General features: G+C 45.3%; 1 protein-coding gene across 1 annotated transcript in view; it reads left to right on the top strand.

Annotated features, from left to right (window-relative positions):
* The window catches only part of DMBT1 (deleted in malignant brain tumors 1), a 99,895-nt gene that overhangs the window by 48,042 nt on the left and 36,192 nt on the right, over positions 1-15,661 (top strand). Inside the window, 3 exon segments of the mRNA XM_075506576.1 lie at positions 11,889-12,210; positions 13,728-13,792; positions 14,794-14,802. Coding sequence (XP_075362691.1) covers positions 11,889-12,210; positions 13,728-13,792; positions 14,794-14,802 — 396 coding nt within the window.

Here is a 15,661-nt window from a genome sequence, read left to right as displayed (position 1 = left end):
GTGGTTTTATTCACAATAGCTAATCTGTTAATTTTATATCTTTCCAGGTGTGTTAAAGATCCTACCTACTCTTCTTACTATTCACCATACAGCGATGTTGCTCGGTTTGCATTTAATGCTTTTTCATTTGTTAACCGATACTCGTCAGTTTACCTGCAGTGTGAGCTGGTGGTGTGCAGGTACAATGACTACTCTTCCCGCTGTTATCAAGGCTGTGTTAGTAGGTTCAAGAGGAAGGCAGGTTCTTCCCAGGAAAATGTGAATGTTATTATTGGACCTGTTCAGCTTCGGGAAGCTCGTGCTGAGAACAAGAATGATGGTAAGTTTAAATAACGTAAATAACATAAGACTCTGTATACTACTGTATGTTTACATGCCAGTTCAGACTGGCATGCATGAAATCCAGCTCTGAAATAGGACTTTGCTGGTTTATTCATAACTGCTGTAATTCTTATGGGGATTTTGTTTCTAATTAATTTTTATAACATTTTTTTATAATGTTTACAAGCTATTTCCTTTCTATCATAGTTTAGACCCATTATTTGTTCTGCACATGCCAAATGGCAATTGATTCAGTTCTGTGGGAAGAGGGATGAGATGTAAGTTGTCTCCCTGCAGGATTTATATTAATTTTTCAAAGCTGTCTGTGCCTGATTGGCATGTTTCATTTATTAGCAACCAGTCTGTAGGTCCCCTTGGAAATGTTGTTTCCCAGTGTCCTGTACCTGCTGTTTCCACTATCAGAAAACAGCATCTTACGGTCTTAGAGTGTAATCGTTGCAAATTCTTAGTTGCTCTTTAATTTCTTGCCATAATCTTTACTTGTTTGGCATGACCACAGGATCATTTGTGAAACAATGCGCAATAAAGCAATTTGGTTTCTGATCAGATCCAGATTGCAACATTTTTATTCAAGTTCTCTTTACCTAATTACCTTTGAGATTAACTAGCTCAGGAAAACAAATGTAAGCCTCTCTCTTTCTCTTTTATGCACAGAGCTGGCCTCTGACATCCAGGCGAAAGGGGAGTCTCAGAGCTCAGCGTCTGCTGCCAGTCTCCACGTTCCTCTGGCTGTGACCGCCGTGGTGCTGGTAGCTGCTGTTCTCACTGTGGGAGGATTTCTTTTGAAGCGTAAACTGCAGGAACCCATCCCATACCAGATAATCTGAGAGGCAACCCAAGACTTGCATGTGGAAGGATATTTTCACCAGCCATCTGCTTCATGATTTGGTTTTGCGGTCTCTGTAGAGGGTAACTCTTACTTGACTATTCCACCATTCAGATCTTGTTTGAAGAATGTACTGTACTAAGGTAAAACCTGGTGTTACCATGAACTGAACTTATAAAGGAACCTGGCTTTAAAATCCTCAAGTCCACATACACCTAAGGTCTAAAGAAAGGTTGATTCTTCCATCCCAGCATCCAAATAAGCTACTATCTTCAATGCTGGACATTTCAGAGCATCTCAGTTGAGCTCCTGGTTGAGTGCCTGTCTGAGAAGACTGATTTAGGTGACTTGAGAAAGTCTTTTGCCATTGCTGATATGCAGATAAAACACCTGTGTAGCACCATGAGATACTCTGGAAAGTAGTCCAAGAAAAATGTTTCTTTGTGGTAAAAATATCTCAAAAATGAGCCATAAGCGAAAAAGCACAGGGGCTGCACATAAGGAATTGCTCCTGTACAGTGTTGCTTATTTTGGGGGGTATGGTTCTTCACAATTACATGTTTCTCTGAGAAAATTTATAAGATTTTGTATACAGGATGAATATAATCAAATCTGTTACGTAAATGCGTAATTAAAAAAAGCAGGAAAGAAAATATTTTTTGAGCAATACTTTTTTTGTGTACTTGCAAACATACCACCTATGTGTTTGAACTCCCAGCTAACGCATTATCAGGCTGAAGAACGTGGCTTCTGACAAAGTGACTTTGCCAAGCAATGATTTCTGCTCTTGTTCTTACGTATTTCTACACCTGTAATGGTGTGGGGAGGGAGAGAACGTACGTAAGTTGCCATAAGGAAGTGTGACCTGTCTCCTATCCCCACATGAAAACAAAATAAAAACAGTAATAAAGGAAGAATCTGTTTGGAAGAAGCCACTTACTACAGGTAGAAAGGTCATTGGTATTTGATTGAGAAATGTTCTTCTTTAGACTTTCCTGTTTTCTAGCCAGCTATGAAAGAGGAAAGATCGTTGGGAACAGTATAATGTACTATGTGTGAGGTGATCCGCAGACAAAGCAGTGACGGGTAAGGAAGATGAGCTGTACTCTAGGGTGACATCCTGACCTGACGAGAAGGATGCGGGCAGCGCTGATGGGAATCATCATTACAGCCTGTACCATTTCTTCCTTCAAGCTGCCTGTTCCTGGTGACTCCAGGCAGGCCTCTTGTCACCTCTTGATGCTGTGGAGAAGGGATCGTACAAGGAGGGACTGGCATTGCCCACAGAAAGTGGAAGTGAATTTTGTTGTCCACACATGAGGAACAAGGATTGAGGAGGGTCCTCCCCTCCTTTCTGTCTACAGCCACCTTTGAAGGGCAGAACAATCCAGGAGGCTGACCTGCCTTTCATCTAGTCCTGCTGTGTGGACCAGAGATTGTCCAGGCTTGGAGGAATCAAGCAACCTGCTCAGCACAGTGAAGACTTTCCTGGACCTGGGCTTTCCTACCTCTCTAGAAGAGGACCTTCCCCTCTGCTCTTCCCAGACCTGCTGTTTTCTCTCCTGCCTTTGCTCCTGCTGTGGCCTTGCTGCTGTGGTGTTGCTACCCCACCTTTTTTCAGGGCATAGCTTGATGGCACTTTTTCTACTTCTCCTAGTCTCTTATTGTGATCAGACAAGCAGAAAGATCCTAGACCTAGGATGTCAGTGCCTCCAATCTGCAATGTGCCTGTGCTGTTCAGAGCTGAGTCTTCCCATACTATGTCTGTGCCAGGGTCCCAGATGGAGATATACCAAGTTTGTATCAGAATGCAAGGTAGAAGTACCAAGTTCAGTGGTTTCCATATTAAATGTTGCTGTAGAAAACACTGCTAAACTGTTCAAGTAGTTGGTGTCTCAGACTCATCCTCCTTATTTCCTGCCGCCTTCCTTGATCCACAAGTACTATAGAAATGCAGGATTCAAGAAAACTGGATTTGATGATGAGGAAAGGGTCATGCTCTAAAGTACATGTGCCTGGTGAATGATCTCTCTGCCAAGAACCTTCCTTCCCACCTCCTCACCTCCCCCCCCTTCAGGAAATCTTCTACCAGTAAATCCAGTGGATTTGACTCTCAGAGGTAGACAGTTCTGATCCACTTGCATCCTCACCATTGAACAAATGCAAATAGATTTGCAATGACATGCTTCACATAACACAGGCAACAGAGCCCAAGAGACCATCAAGGAACCTGATAAATTAGACTAAGCTGCCTCATTGCATCATAACATATGGATTCAGACTATCATTCCTTTGTGCATAAGTCTGTGGATACCCTTATTCCAGTGTAGGTACTTTCTTATAGTCATGGGTGAAAGCTGATAGTCTTTGTCCTTTCAATGGTTTTCATTTGGACCTCACAAAAGCCCGTATATCTGCAGAAGTCTCCTAACAATAGTCAGCAGAAGAGAAAGTGTTTTCAAAGCTCAGTGGAGCTTCATTCACAGAGTAATGTGCTGAGAAACACTTCAAATTGCCAGAAGAACTCCTAGAGAACAAAAATGTGTTACTGCAAGACACTTACCTAGTCAATGGGAAGGATGAAAACGTGCTGTATGGTATTTGCATTAATTAATTAATTCAAATTAATCAGAACATAACATTTATCTATTCCTACTGTGCAGAGATTGTCTGATAATCAAGATCTCTAGAAATATCTAGATCTTTGAAGTTTGTAGTAAAGAATTAATTAGTGAAGAATGTAGTGAAGGATTAATTAATCAGTGTTGTTCATTTACCTGGACAGTTTGACATGTTGTTTTTCACTTGAACCACCTGGGAATAATCTTCATGTTCCCCTTCCTCCCCACCCTTTTCAGTTATTACAAGAGTTTGGAGAAGAATTGCTATCTATCACTTACTCTTGCTTCACTGATTGCAGTGTTTGATTCGTCAGTCAAGTATACTGGATTTTTTCTGCTTTTTGCCAAGATGTCAAACCCAGAAGAATATGAACAGTGAATAGCCGGTGTTGTGTACATTTCCTCATTCATGTGTGAATGTGGTTGCTTATATAAAGAAGAAACATATTTACCCTTCTCAATGTTCACTTTCAAGGCTTCCTATATTATCTTTGGCCTCTTGTGTTTTGCACTTCCTCCTTCCATTCCAATAATGCTGGTCTTTGTAGAAAGACCTTCTAAGTCATTTTTCCCTTGGGCTTTTGGACTTCAGTCTTCATCCTTGATGACTGCCCGTGGAGGCAATAAATTTGTATATGGCAACAACTGTGCCACAAATTTCATCTCCTGATAATGCCATCCAAGTCAAAATGGCTGTAGCAGTAGGAATCAGATGAAGAATGATATTCTGGCTCTTCAGTGTTAGGATGGTCATCAGCCTTTTCTCATTAAATGGTTGAAACACAGAAACACAGGAAAGTAACCACTCTGGCAAGGGAGTGATGACTGAGAATTAAGCATTATTTCATGTTGTGGAAAAGCTTTGGATTCATTCTTCAAGGAATGACACAGCTGTAATTACAGAATCACAGAATCACAGAATCGTACAGATTGGAAAAGACCTTTAAGATCATCGAGTCCAACCGTAAACCTAACACTACCAAGACCACCACTACACCATGTCCCTAAGCACCTCGTCCAAACGTCCTTTAAATACCTCCAGGGATGGCGACTCAACCACTTCCCTGGGCAGCCTGTTCCAATGCTTGATAACCCTTTCAGTGAAGAAAAATTTCCTAATATCCAGTCTAAACCTCCCCTTACGCAACTTGAGACCATTTCCTCTTGTTCTATCACTTGTTACCTGGGAGAAGAGACCGACCCCCACCTCTCTACACCCTCCTTTCAGGTAGTTGTAGAGAGCGATGAGGTCTCCCCTCAGCCTCCTTCTCTCCAGGCTAAACAACCCCAGGTCCCTCAGCCGCTCCTCATCAGCCTTGTGCTCCAGACCCTTCACCAGCTCCGTTGCCCTTCTCTGGACATGCTCCAGCCCCTCAATGTCTCTCTTGGAGTGAGGGGCCCAAAACTGAACACAGCATTTGAGGTGCGGCCTCACCAGTGCCGAGTACAGGGGCACGATCACTGCCCTAGTCCTGCTGGCCACGCTATTTTTGATACAAGCCAGGATGCCATTGGCCTTCTTGGCCACCTGGGCACACTGCTGGCTCATATTCAGGCGGCTGTCAACCAACACCCCCAGGTCCTTCTCTGCCAGGCAGCTTTCCAGCCACTCTTCCCCAAGCCTGTAGCGTTGCATGGGGTTGCTGTGGCCCAATGCAGGACCTTGCACTTGGCCTTGTTAAACCTCATACAATTGACCTCAGCCCATCCATCCAGCCTGTCCAGGTCCCTCTGCAGAGCCTTCCTCCCCTCAAGCAGATCAACACTCCCACACAACTTGGTGTCATCTGCAAACTTACTGAGGGTGCACTTGATCCCTTCGTCCAGATCATTGATAAAGATGTTAAACAGGACTGGCCCCAACACAGAGCCCTGGGGAACACCGCTTGTGACCGGCCGCCAACTGGAGTAAACTCCATTCACCACCACTCTTTGGGCCCGGCCGTCCAGCCAGTTCTTTACCCAGCGAAGAGTACACCTGTCCAAGCCATGAGCAGCCAGTTTCTCCAGGAGAATGCTGTGGGAAACCGTGTCAAAGGCTTTACTGAAGTCTAGATAGACAACATCCACAGCCTTTCCCTCATCCACTAGGCGGGTCACCTTGTCATAGAAGGAGATCAGGTTGGTCAAGCAGGACCTGCCTTTCCTGAACCCATGCTGGCTGGGCTTGATCCCTTGGTTATTCTCTACATGCTGTGTGATAGCACTCAGGATGATCTGCTCCATCAGCTTCCCCGGCACCGAGGTCAGGCTGACAGGCCTGTAGTTCCCCGGGTCCTCCTTCCGGCCCTTCTTGAAGATGGGCTACACATTAGCTAATCTCCAGTCAGCAGGGACCTCCCCAGTTAGCCAGGACTGCTGGTAAATGATGGAAAGGGGCTTGGTGAGCACATCTGCCAGTTCCTTCAGTACTCTCAAGTGGATCTCATCAGGCCCCATAGACTTGTGAGTGTCTAAGTGGTGCAGCAGGTCACTCACCATTTCCCCCTCGATTATGGGGGCTCCATTCTGGTCCCTGTCCCTATCTTCCAGCTCCAGGGGCTGGGTACCCAGAGAACAATTGGCCCTGCTATTAAAGACTGAGGCAAAGAAGGCATTAAGTATTTCAGCCTTTTCCTCGTCCTTGGTCACTGTGTTCCCTCCCCCGTCTACTAGGGGCTGGAGATTCTCTTTAGCTCTCCTTTTGCTGCTAATGTATTTGAAGAAGTGGTTTTTGTTGTCTTTTACAGCAGCAGCCATGTTGAGCTCTAGCTCAGCTTTGGCCCTTCTAATTTTCTCCCTGCACAGCCTTGCTACACCTTTGTAGTCCTCCTGAGTTGCCTGCCCCTTCTTCCAGAGGTCATAGACTCTCCTCTTTTTCCTGAGTTCGAGCCAGAGCTCTCTAGTCAGCCAGGCCGGTCTTCTTCCCCGCCGGCTCGTCTTTCGGCACCTGGGGACAGCCCGCTCTTGTGCCTGTAGGACTTCCTCCTTAAGAATGTCCAGCCTTCCTGGACTCCTTTGTCCGTAAGGGCTGCCTCCCAGGGGACTCTCTCGACCAGTCTCCTAAACAGGCCGAAGTTGGCCCTCCGGAAGTCTAAGGTGGCAGTTTTGCTGACCCCCCTCGCCGCTTCTCCATGTATCAAAAACTCTCTCATTTCATGATTGCTCTGCCCAAGACAGCCTCCAACCATCACATGGCTCACAAGTCCTTCTCTGTTCATGAACAAGAGGTCCAGCGGGGCACCTTCCCTAGTTGGCTCCCTCACCAGCTGTGTCAGGAAGTTATCTGCCACACACTCCAGGAACCTCCTGGACTGTTTTCTCTCTGCTGTATTGTATTATTTCCAGCAGACATCCGGCAGGTTGAAGTCCCCCACAAGAACAAGGGCTAGCGATCGTGAGGCTTCTCCCAGCTGCTTATAGAATAGTTCATCTGTCTCCTCATCCTGGTTGGGTGGTCAGTAACAGACTCCCACCACAATATCTGCCTTGTTGGCCTTCCCCCTGATTCTCACCCATAGACACTCCACCCTATCATCACCATCATCGAGCTCTAAACTATCCAGACACTCCCTGACGTACAGGGCTACCCCACCACCTCTCCTGCCTCGCCTATCCCTCCTGAAGAGTTTATAGCCATCCATCGCCACACTCCAGTTGTGCGAGTCATCCCACCACGTTTCTGTGATGGCCACGATATCATAGTTTTCCTGATGTACAATGGCTTCCAACTCCTCCTGCTTGTTACCCATGCTGCATGCATTGGTGTAGAGGCACTTCAGCTGGGCTGTCGTCTGTGTCTCCTTCATAGAAGAACACCCCTTGCGTGCTTTGAGGCGTTTCACTGGCGTTTCCCTCTGGGCTCCTATTGCCTCAGTATCCCCTAGCTCAACTCCGCTCGACTTCGGCTGTGCCCCAGCGTACCCCGCACATCTCGGAGACACAGGCCGAGTGCCCTCGCTGGCAGCCGCTCCCTCTAACCATGGCATGTCATCCCTCAGCTTCCCTCGGGCAAGCCTGATATTATCCCCCTCCCCCTTCGAGTCTAGTTTAAAGCTCTGTCGATGAGCCCCGCAAGTTCCTGAGCAAAGATTCTCTTTCCCCTTTGAGAAAGATGAATCCCATCAGACGCCAGCAAACCCGGTGCTGTGTAGGCCATCCCGTTGTCAAAAAAACCAAATCCGTGGCGATGACACCAGCCATGGAGCCATGCGTTAATAGACTGGGTGTCTCTGTTCCTTCTTGTGTCGCTGCCCACCACTGGAAGGAGAGAGGAGAAAATAACCTGTGCTCCTGAGTTCCTTACTAGCCGTCCCAAGGCTCTGAAGTTTCTTTTGATTGCCCTAGGACTTCGTGTTGCAGCCTCATCGCCCCCCACATGGAAGAGCAGTAGGGGGTAATAGTCCGAGGGCCGTACCAGGGTAGGGAGTACCCTCGTGACATCCCTCACGCGGGCCCCAGGGAGGCAGCAGACTTCCCTAAGAGGAGGGTCCGTCCGGCATATCGGACCCTCGGTTCCCCTCAGAAGGGAGTCACCCACAACTACAACCCATCTTCTCATTGTCACCATGCAAAATTAAACATCTCAATTGTCACCATGCAAAATTAAACATGCAATATATTGAGAAAGATTCTTAACAGAAATCTGAACCTTTTTTTTCCCCATTTGGTGGTTCAAAGGATCAAAGGAAATTTTAGAATAAAAATAAGTTGCAACCTATGATATTTACTTAACTATGCATAAAATCCACTGATTTTTCTGTGAACAGGGCCACCAGGTCTTATCTTATTTTATTTGAGTATGCCAAACCTGTAAGAAATTCATGGCTCCGCAGGGAGACTTGCCTCACTAGTTGGAACCAAGTTATGAAGCTCTTTTATTACTTTACTGGATGAAACCCATTTACATTTCAAGATTCCACTACCTTCCCCAGACCTGCCAAGGAATCTCCCCATAAAAGAAAAATACATAGATCCATCAGCCAGAATTGTAAGGTATCTTTGGATAGGAGCTCACTTTCTTTGTACAATGAGATGATTGTGAAACCTATAGTAGCATAAATATTTCCTTCCAGGCAGTGGAAAATATTACTCTTGAGATATTATCTTTCAGCAAAACCCAGGAAGTTACAAAACCTTCAATAACAAATCAAACATATTTTTGTTTGAGATCATAGGACTGTGGTTGTTTTATTGTTCTCCTGTAGAAAGCGACACCTATAGAGCCACTCCCCTTCAGAAATAGAGACTATATATTCTGACGGTCCTTTCTATCAACAGCACTTGATGAGATGGGTACTGCTATGATTTTGACATGGCTACTCTTGTTAGGTCCAGCAGTTCTGGAGGCCCAATCAGGTAAAGCATTTAGATTGGTTCCCGGGTGCATAAAAAAAAATATAAAGACTGTTTGGTGTCCTCTCTGTTGATTCCGCAAATAGAAATCACATTCATACTGGTATCAGTTTGGGCAAAATATTAAAGGGGAAATTGGATGAAAGAGGTAGCACAGTTTTGTTTTACTAAAATTATGAACTAATCATCATAGTGAATGATAAGATTTAATTAAACCATTTAGTGGAGTTCATTTTGCTGCCACAGGGTAGTACTTGTCTTAGTGTCTTGTATCATTGCAATACTTGTGTCTGTGACTATGTTATGAATGAGTCATTCCTCCAGTTCCAGAAATTTGATCTAAGAATTATGGAAATTTATTTTTTTAATGTATATTTATTCCAGAGTATATGCACACATATTAATGCTATGTATTTGCACACATATTAATGCTATATATTTAATATTGCTTGTATTATTTGATTCTTCTTGACCTTATGTACAATTTAATGATATATAACAAGAAGTTAGTTTTCATAATCTAGCACTGTGGATAAATGAGAGACATCTAAAAATAATGAGAGACATGAAACGCTTTTAGTTCAACTTTTTTTTGGTCATTGACTTTTTCCTTACATGATTAGTTTCTATCTCCTAAGTGACTTAGGTGACTTTGAGCTAAATAGTTCTATGTATGTCCTAGAATAATTGCTGATGATTTTTCTAACTAGTTATTTAAGCATCATTATGATAATTTATATTGCTATCATCCACCTCATCCATTTTTCTTCATCTGTCCTCTGCTTGCCTGGCAATAAGCCATCTCACTCTTGCTGCTCCAGTTCTCTCCGCTCTTGGCCTCATTCCCCAGCCCCTGCCTCTGCCTCCTGGGTCAGAGTAAGTGCTGCATTTGTATAATCACAGGCTTTTGTCTTTTTGACACCTTTAAAGTGTGAGGCAGGACGCAACCTAATTACATGCCCAGCTGATGTTTATGCTCTCACAGTAGTGACAGACCCTGAATGAAAGCAAATAAAACTGGTTTAGGTCAGCTTTAATTTCCTAATGCCACTCTAACTTTTTGCCAGGTTTGCTGTTTCACTTCTCAAAAATGCTACAAGTGTGGTTCAGAAATGTGCATGTCCAAGTAGATATTTGAAGAAACAAATCAGATATAAGTCAAGGGGCACTTTTGTAGCTTCTCCCTTTGAACTGCCAGTTAAATGCATACAAATAGGGAGGAATTTAGTTTGGACACTGTCTTGACTGTTGTTCTACTCCAACAACAAAGAATTAGATGCAGTGAGGAAATCCTGGTGCTGTTCACTTCTCGGATTTGTTTTGCTTTGGATGACTTATTCAGTGTTTAATAACAAGCTAAATATGTGTTTGGCAGAAATGCAAAGTATAACAAGTGCAGCATGCAAATCTTAAGTTACATTTATTTGCTCACTTACACTTAGTGGTAAAGTCTTTAATAAACTTCTTCACCAAAAATGAATCTCTCAAATCAGGATTTTCATACTGTTCACTGCAGAATGTCTAAACAAGCTAACTCAAACTGGAAAGCAGATGGACTTTACCTGAATGAATGCAGTAATCAGATGTATATATGATAGGTTATTAGGTATTTCTTTATTTCAAATTGTAATAACATTTTACTGGCATATAAGAAATAAAGCCACTGGATTCCTATCAAAATTTTTATAATCCTGTTGAGAGCATTGTCCATTCTGTTGAACACTTAGTGGAATTCTTCCACTAAAATTACTCTTAAAAGCTATAGGATTTGGTTGTGATGTGTGGACTCTAGGTCCTTAAAAATCTCAAAAAAATTTTAGAGGAAAAAGATAAATTCTAGTTAAATTGCGTAAACCAGGGAGAAAAATAAAGGATGGCTACTGTTTTCCCTAAAATTCTGTAGTTTTTCTGAAGGATTCATTTGGCCTAATTCTGACATCATTTTAAGCAAAGTAGTGCACTGTTTTTTTGTCCTTCAATAGTGCATAATATCTCATGAACTGCAATTTAGCTGCCTGATAATTTTTATATGGCAGCACTGTAGCAGCCCCATGAGCATAAGTTTAGGAAAAAGCCATGGTCTTGGCTGTCCAAGCTGCATCTTGCTCTGTCCCTGAAGCCTCGGTGATCTGCTTGAGGCACTGCTCTGCTTTCCCCCGCCCTGCACCCAGGTCAGCAGAGGCTCTGTACATCATGTAGAAGTGCGACACATACATGCTCCTAGTAAGACACAGGTTGAAGGCAGGAAAGCTGTGCAGTATATGTCCCAAATTCCAGTAGGATTCAATGCAAATTGCAATGTCGCCTTGTTCTTTAATGAATGAGAAATACATAAACATGAAATGTGTTCTTAAAACATGCCACTTTCTTCCTATTAACAAAGAGAAAAAAATTTAGTGCTGTTTTCTTAACACAGTTTTACTTAGATTTCATTCAGATACTGAAATTCATTTTCTCTCCTTTGCTTTCCTATTATGCTTTTCTTATTATTAAAGAATTTCCTTTCTTGCTGAAATAGTTTGTGCTTAGCCTGCAGTCTAAATTTTCTGTAGAAATCTTGCATAAAATATATGCAGCTGATTTTGAGATCTGGAAGAGCAGAAGAAAAAAGCTGTGTATCACCTCTGTCCTCGCAGGCATTTAAAATTGGGCTAGGCAAGCACCTACTAGGAACGATGGGGCAAGAGGACAATAGATGACTTCTTAAGGTCACTTCCAGCTTGTTTGTCTGACTGTGTTTGTGCTCAATTCCATCTCTCCCAAAGCGACCCATCTCCAGCTGGTGAATGGAAGGCACAGATGTGAAGGTCGCGTTGAGCTCTATTATGACGGATCGGCGGGGACAGTTTGTGATGATTCCTGGGACCTTTCCGATGCCCAGGTTGTGTGCAGGCAGCTGGGATGTGGCCAGGCCATTGCAGCTGTAGGAAATGCTTACTTTGGGGAAGGCTCAGGAGAAATCCTGCTGGATGATGTGATGTGCCGTGGAAATGAGGTCTCCTTGTCGCATTGTAATCACTCTGGATGGAGGACACACAACTGTGCCCACTATGAAGATGCTGGTGTTATCTGTTCAGGTGCTATCACATTTTTCTTTTCTAAATACTTTTGCTATAAATTGCACTCAGTATACATATGTCGGTATGGGGGTCTGCAGACATTGTCCTCTTGAGATAACATTTCATTCATTCAAGACATATGGTGGAAAGTTATATCAGATATATGTCTAATCTTTCTTTCTACTTTATTATGAAGAATTTTCAATCTGTGGAAGGGCACACTCCCTCTGAAAAGGCCTGTTCTCAGGAAGCAGAGTCTCATCCTCCAAAAACCCTGTCTTTTCACTCTGCTGACCCCGCAAAGCCAGCATGGACTAATGTTTTTCTCACTAGGGTAGTATACAAATTGTGCCTGCTCACTCCATGCAAAGCAATTAAAAAACCCAAGGATGAGATATGCATTGCAATATGAAGAACTTTTATTCCATCTAATTATCCAGCAGTGACAGAATACGGAAACAAGTCGAAATTAGAGGCAAAGCTATGTCTGATAGGCAATGTTCATCAGGGAGGAATGGGGTTAGGTGAAACTCATCTTATCGCAAGCCTTAATGCATTCATTATGGCCATTAATAATTTCACAGTCACTACCCAAACTGCCATAGCTGACAACTCGCTTTGCATTGTTTCTGTATTTTTCAAGTTTTCCTTCAAGTTTAGGTCCACTAATATTCTCTTCATTTACAGATATCCACCCATTTTGAGCACTCTGTCACCTTGCTGTTTTCTGATTTTACTTCCCCCTTATTCTTTAAGAAAAGGTAGTTCATTTGTATGTTATTTTCTCCTGTATTAACAACAGATCATCATGAACCAAGACATGGCTGACAACAACAGGTTGTTCAGATGTTTCATATATATTGCAGTGTTCCACATTTCCTCAAAGAGGAAGAGCCTAGAGAGCTGAATCCATGCTAGAAGAAAATGCTAGCTACATCACTGCTTTGCACTTAGAAGAAAACAACAAAACTTGCTCTGATACCTCTATTACCATATGCGTTCTGTGTTCAGTGTCTTTTTAAATGCCATTTATTTCTTGCTTGCATTCATATCTCCAGTGCCTATGACAGACTGGCCATATTTAACAGGTGATTCATGCCGGCCTGATCCACTCCTGGCCTTGCGCCAAGCACCTCCCCAAGACCACTGCCTGGGCTGCTCCCGGGGATGACCTGAGCCTCTGCAGAAGGGTGTCTGCAATGGTGATAGGTCCAACCCCTGCTGCTGCCAGCAACCCTACAGCTCCTGGCTCCATGGCAGGAGCCTGTAGAGGACAGCCGTGGTGTCCTGTGGCTGGGAGCAGGTGCCACATCAGTACCTTTCCCTGCTGTCACCACCTGGAAATACCAGTTTCAAGAAAAATTTTCAATTGGCTGTTACCCACCTCCATTCTCGCCATTGACCCCAGTCAAGATAGAGTATGCCATCAGAGTAATTTGTCATGATTTCACTTCATTCTTGAGGAAATGGGCTTGTAGCTAACACACACGTACCCATTGCACAAGCATGGTCCTCATGTGGGTGGTGTTTTTCTTCCATATTCACAGGAGAGAACACTACACCGCCAATGACCTCCACAGTGCCAACAGCCTCGACAGTGGAGACAACCTCCATAGCAGAGATGACCTCCCTAGTGGAGATGACCACCACAGCATTCACAGACAGCACAGTGGAGACGATGTCCCTAGCGGAGACAACCACCGCAGCACCAACAACCGCTATAATGGAGACAACCTCCCCAGCGGAGATGACCACCACAGTGCCAACGACATTCATAGCAGAGACGTCCTCCCCAGTGGAGGTGACCACCACAGCACCAATGACCTCCCTAGCAGAGACAAAGAGCACAGCACGAACAACCCCCATATCAGAGACAATCTCCCTAGCAGAGACGACCACCACAGAACCAACAGCTACCACAGCAGAGGGGAGCATACCAGGTAACCATGTCCATTGTCACTCACTGATCTCCTTAGTGCCCCTGATCTCCCTTCCCAAACCTGACTGCACTGGAGGCAGGGCCTCCATCCCTGGGCCACTCCAGTTAGGCCATTCCTGGAACCCAAGTCCACAGTGAGGATGTAAACAGAGCATGGAGAACAGCTGGTAAACTGGGGGGCTGAGGCTTGGGGCCAGGACCTCTGCAGCTGTTGCTGGTGAAGGAAACTTTCGGGCAGGGATTTCCTTTCACTGCCACTGGGGGGAGGATTGTGACAGGGGGTCATTCTGCCTTTGCCCCTCCAGTTCCTACACAGATAGTAACATAGCTACTTCCTAGACATGCTCTGGGATTTACGATGTGACTGGAAAAGAGAGAGCTGCTGCATCAAATGTTTTGTAATGCAAGTTAGATGTCCACGATCATGTCGTTCCTGTCCAGGGAGCAGAAGGCTGTGTGAAACACGGAAGTCATGATGGTCATTTCAACTGAATGAAAGACCTCCACATGATGTGAAATTCCATACAACAGGGGCTCCTTGAAGACGGGCTAATTCGGGCTGCATGAAATGCGCTGACTGTGTTCAGAACGTTTTTCATTGACAACTAATTCTCACTTTCATCCGTAGCTTCAGCACCCACCACAGGCTGGCCGTATTCAACAGGTAATTCACGCCCACCAGTCCCATCCTTGGCCTTGCAGCAACCATGCAGGCTTCCTGCTGGAGGGGCCCGTCTGGGGACTGCAGGGTGCTGGGGTGGAGGGACCCTAACCCATGTGCCTCACCATGGTGCACAGGCAAAGAGCAGGACTGTGGGATGGCGGTGTGGGGAGGGTGGGGCAGCACCGGGGACATGCCAGGCTGGTGTCTGGAGGGGGAATGGCAGCACAGAGCTCCACTCTCTCTTCACCCATTAGTGCTCCAGCCTTGCATGTCCATCTCCATGTCCATGTCCATTGCCATGTCCATGTCCATGTCCATGTCCATGTCCATTGTCACGAGCCTGCTGCATTCGCTGCCCTTTCATTCACACCATCTTCTTCCTTGCAGCTGCGCATCCAGCCCCTCCTACTGAATGGCCGTACACAACAGGTAATTTGTGCCCACCCAGCTTAGTCCCAGCCTTCCAGCGAGCCCCAGCCCGGCACCAGAGGAGAGGAGGGCGGACATGCTGGCCTGCACCTGCCCGGTGCAGGGCTGCTGCTCCCCTCTGCCCGTGACATCTCCAGGGTGCATGAGCGGTCCCCCTCAGGGTTGGACCACACTCAAGGTGTGCAAAGGGTTTTTCTACAAATGCCCCCATGCTCCAAGCACCTCTGCCCCCAGGCAGCTCCCACGGACGCCCCAGCAGGTCCCTGGGCAGGGCCAATCTGCCTTCTGCATACCCAGGGTCTTTGCTCAGCCACTGCCCTCCCCTAGTCCCTTCGGGTCTATGCCACCCCAGCTCACGGTCACTGCAGCCAAATCTCCAAAACAGCCCGAGAGGTGGGGATCGCAGGCGCCGGGCTGGCGAGACCCTGACCTGGTGCCATGTGCCGA

Source organism: Mycteria americana, chromosome 6 (genome assembly GCF_035582795.1).
Source record: "Mycteria americana isolate JAX WOST 10 ecotype Jacksonville Zoo and Gardens chromosome 6, USCA_MyAme_1.0, whole genome shotgun sequence".
NCBI classification, from domain to species: domain Eukaryota; kingdom Metazoa; phylum Chordata; class Aves; order Ciconiiformes; family Ciconiidae; genus Mycteria; species Mycteria americana.
This window is presented reverse-complemented; position numbering and strand designations above follow the sequence as displayed.